Genomic DNA, 4,598 nt, shown 5'->3' with positions numbered 1-4,598 from the left:
CCCAAGCTGTAGATTCTTTCCAATATTACTGTTCTAAAACCAACTTGTCCCTCCACAGACAGCAACAATGTCCAAAAAGCCTCTACCTTGGTTCTTCCCAAGGGTCAAGGGAACCAAGAGGGATGCCTACAGAAAGGACATTCAACAACTGTTGGTATCCAGGTTGCATCTTCAAAACTGTTCATGGCAGGAAAGCCTTGGATCACCATCTAAGAATCCACATGGAAGATGAAGAGGAAGTGTAGATTATGCTGTAGGACAACATCCATCTCAGGGCAACCGGAGACCGCTGAGCCCCTCCCAATGTTCCCCAGACCCAGTCACTCTCTGCACCTTGTGCTCTTCTGTCCAAGACCCAGCCAGAGCAGCAGTCTCTGTCTGAAACATGCCAATAAAGGTAGTCTTGACTTTACTCTGCTGTGGATTCCCGGCAATTTTGTGAAGCTGATGGACTGGACTCTTCCCAGAATGTTTTTAAGTGTAATAAGATCATATTAAACTATATTTCAGTAAAATCTTGAAAAAAATTATAGACAGAAACAGGTATAAATGAACCATCATAACTACTCTGATCAATATTCTGATGTGCAGAGTTGGAGGACCAGATTAGTAACATTTCAATAAGGGGATTCTACTCATCATTAGTACCCCAGGCTAATGAAGGATCCATCTCAGACAAAGGTGAGGGAGAGAAAGATGGTACTTTCATGTCCTACAATTTAGTGTAAACCGTTAAGAAGAAATTTAAGTTGCATATAATAATTTGTCTGGTCAGTAACATAGGACATGAATAGATTAGACATAATTTTAAACATTCAAATCAGTTTTATTCTGAAAATTTTTATAATCTCACAGCTCTCATCATGAGAACATGAATTCTTATTGAGAATGACTGGTTATTTCTTTCCCTGCTGTACCTGTATCCTCTATCCACAACTGCTCATTTTTTCCATAGATTTTTCATGGCATCTTTTACCTCTGCGTTTCTCAGTGTATAAATCAGGGGGTTGAACATGGGTGTCAAAATACAATAAAACACAGCCACTATTTTGTCTATGGACAAAGTAGACGATGGCCGCATATAAATAAATATACAAGGCACAAAGAACAGGGCAACAACAGTGAAGTGGGCCCCACAGGTAGACAGGGCTTTGCGTCTCCCCTCTGCACCATGGCACCTCAAGGAATGCAGGATGACAATGTAGGAGGCAGCCAGCATGAGGAAGTTCAACAGGCAGATCACACCACTGTTGGCGACCACCAGCACACCGATGACATAAGTGTCCGTACAGGCGAGTTCTATCAACGGGTACAAGTCACAGACAAAGTGATCAATCACATTAGGGCCACAGAAGGGCAGCTGAAGGACCAAGAGGAGCTGAACCAGTGAATGTAGGAAGCCTCCCAGCCAAGCCACGCCCACCAGCAGGGCACAGAGATGCCTGGTCATGATGGTCATGTAGTGCAGGGGCTTGCAGATGGCTACATAACGGTCATAGGCCATGACTGTGAGCAGGATGATTTCAGTTCCTCCCAGTAAATGCGCAACAAAGAATTGAGCCAGGCAGCCCTCAAAAGAGATGGCTCTCCCCTCATACAAGGAGTCAGCAATGAGTTTTGGGGTCATACATGAGGAATAACAAGTATCAATAAAAGATAAGCATGAGAGGAAAAAGTACATAGGGGAGCCCAAGGTGGGACTAACGATAATGGTGGACATGATAAGTAGGTTGCCTCCAACAGAGACAAGGTAGACAATCAAAAAGAATACAAATAAAACTCTCTGCACCACAGAGTTTTGTGAGAGTCCCAGCATGAAAAATTCCGTGATGTTTCGTGGACTATCCATGAATCCTGAGCTATAGCAAGGACTTGAGTGAAAAGAGATTCACCAAGAATAATTTGTTACTACCTCTTTCAAGAAATTTCAGAAAGTTGGGGGAAATCAGTGTTTGTGGAATAGCATTATCCCAAATCCTGAGTCTCAAAGCAGGAACCTGCTAATAATACAAATCATTTTCTGCATTTCTAATTAATAATTTTGACTAAGTAAAAAGTTAAATAGCAGAAAAAATAAACAACTCCTAAAATATTACATCTCTTGCATTTTAACCAATGAGAATGAATTCTATTTTCTGATTGAAAATATCTTCATGGGGTTTTTGGTAACAAAACCTGTAATATATATAAATTTTAGTTTATTAAAAATAACCACTTATGGGAAAATAATTTCCCCAAATATTTTTTGTTGTTGCTTTTTTTAGAGTCACATTTTCAATTCCCAGTTGCACTTAGCAATGCACATGGGCATCTCCTCAAAAACTGACTTCCTCATCTCAATCCTAACTCAACTTGCCCCCCTTCTGTATTTCCTCCAACACCCACCACAAACATGGGAGTAAGTCATTCTTGACTTCTCCCTTTACTAATCCATCTCATAATTTCAAAATTCATCACCACACCTTGTCAAATCTTGTTCCTTAACTTTCATCCATGCATCCATCCATTTATTCCAGAACATTCTGAGCACCTACAATACCCCAATCATAGTTCTCAGCACTAGACTTAGATCAATTAGCAAAATAATCTGATGGCTGCTCCGATAACACCATAGCTGTTCTCTCCTGCCTCATATCTCACCCAGACACCTGTTCAATCAGCCACACTATAGGCAGTAATATGTCTAAAATTCAATCATTCAATCATGTCATCATCCAGCTTAAAATCCTCCAAAAGCTCCTCTTTAGCTTCAAGATAAAATCTAAGCATTTTAATCTCATTACAAGTCCCTGGAACTTAATGACCTACCTGTGTTATCCATCCTTGTCCAATACCATATACTTTAGCCATACTAAACTATCCTAAATTCCGTGATCAAGTCACACTCACTAACACCTCATTGCCATTTACATGCTATTCCTCCAATCTTTCCCAATTCTACTGGCTTACTCCCATACATCCTCCAAAACTAGGCTCAGATATCATCTCTATAAGAAAGATGGTCTCTTCCCCCACCCCAAGCTAGATTATAAGGACTTGCACTGTATTCCTACAGCACCCAGATCATATCTCTATCCTAGCTCTTTGTACACACTCTTTGCACACACACTATGTTGTACTGGTCTCCCTCTATCTTCTCACCCTATTCTTAAAGTATTTTGAAAGAGGATTTTTTGTGTTTAATATCCATATCGCCAGACCTAAAACAGTGGTGATGACTATTTGCTAAATGAATTTTTTAAAAAAAGGAAACGTACAATACCTGGATCTAAGGAGGTTGATAAGTTCTTAACAGAATTAATTACTTTTTAACATAGTACACTGATAGAACCAATAGTATTCTTAACAAGTCGTCTGGTCTGTCCTTCTGCATCATCTGGTCCTCTTTCCCCTGCTTTGAATGATGCATATGTTTAATGCCTAGATAGGATTAAAGAAAGTTCCTGCAGGGAGAAAAAAAAAATGTTTCAAAATATTTTCTCTCATTTGGAAAACTCCCACAATCCTAAGTGAATGGGTTCAAAAACAAATAAGGGATCTCATCCATTTATGGGCTACAGGAGACCTCTTGAAACATCACTTCCATTTTCTTTTCTAAAAAGTCACTAAGGTTAGTTTTTTGGTATGATAAGCTGGTGTAAACATCTTTGGCTTTCAAGTGCTAACATTTTGATCTAGTGATGTTAAATAGCTTACCCAAGTCACAGAAGTTAGGTTGTGGCAGACTAAACACAGATCCCATATCTCCTGACTCCCCAGTCTGTCCCTCTCTACTACAACATCACACACTTCAGAACCCAGATTGCTCAGTCACAGAGTGGACAAAAGGAGCACAAGGAAAGACAAAGCTACTAGCTTTGGTTTTTGCTAAGGCTATGTATCAGCAGATCCTCTTAGGAAAAGGGAGGGAAGTAATTACAAAGATAACTCATGCTGAGTAGACAGAGTTTAGAAAATATTTAAAAGAGAAAAAACTTACTCAGTACCACCATCCAAAAAAAAAAATTCTTGCCAATTTTCTAGTATATTTTACTTCAATTCTTTCTCCTATCTACAGATTTTTGTTCACTTTTCATTGACACTTTTGAAATCACACAATATGTTTAATATATTATCCTGATGAATATAAACATTTCCCATATTATTATAAGGCATTGTTTTAATGATTGCCCATTATTCTGTCAAGTAAATGTACATAATAATAGTCATTTTTTTCCTAATACCACAAAAAAACCTCATCGTGCATTAAGTTATCTCTGGGTCCCTAGGATAATTTCTCAGATTTATAGACTAAACAGAGGGATATAGATATTATAAAGACTTTTGATATCTCTCAGCAAAAAAGGCAGTCCCCAACTTATATAACTGACACCAAAATATAGATTACCTCTTTCACCCCAGCTAATAATGGATATCAGGATTTATTTTTTGCTAAACTTCTTCTTACTTTTTTAAATTTGTATTTGTTTGACCACTGGAATGTTGAACAACTTCCAGTGTTTTACTATCAAATATATTTTTCCCTTTCAGAAATTGTTAAAGCTACAAAGAGTAACTTAGAGGGAAATGAGAAATAACTAATAAATGATCAGGGTTTC

The 4,598-nt window shown here is 38.3% G+C and overlaps 1 protein-coding gene across 1 annotated transcript; it reads right to left on the bottom strand.

The window, feature by feature from the left end:
* Positions 1–940: 940 nt before the first annotated feature.
* Positions 941–1,849, bottom strand: LOC116859341 (olfactory receptor 140). Its single transcript, XM_032844562.1, has one exon. The coding sequence runs from the start codon at positions 1,847–1,849 to the stop codon at positions 941–943; it is 909 nt and encodes a 302-aa protein (XP_032700453.1).
* Positions 1,850–4,598: the final 2,749 nt, after the last annotated feature.

Source organism: Lontra canadensis, unplaced genomic scaffold (assembly GCF_010015895.1).
Source record: "Lontra canadensis isolate GAN:19392208 unplaced genomic scaffold, GSC_riverotter_1.0 scaffold154, whole genome shotgun sequence".
Lineage (NCBI taxonomy): Eukaryota > Metazoa > Chordata > Mammalia > Carnivora > Mustelidae > Lontra > Lontra canadensis.
The sequence above is the reverse complement of the archived record's forward strand: the minus strand, read 5'-3'. Positions and strand labels throughout refer to the sequence as shown.

Bases quoted from the DNA above. Each gene is read 5' to 3' on its own strand.
- LOC116859341 (XM_032844562.1), bottom strand. From the start codon at position 1,849: ATGGATAGTCCACGAAACATCACGGAATTTTTCATGCTGGGACTCTCA.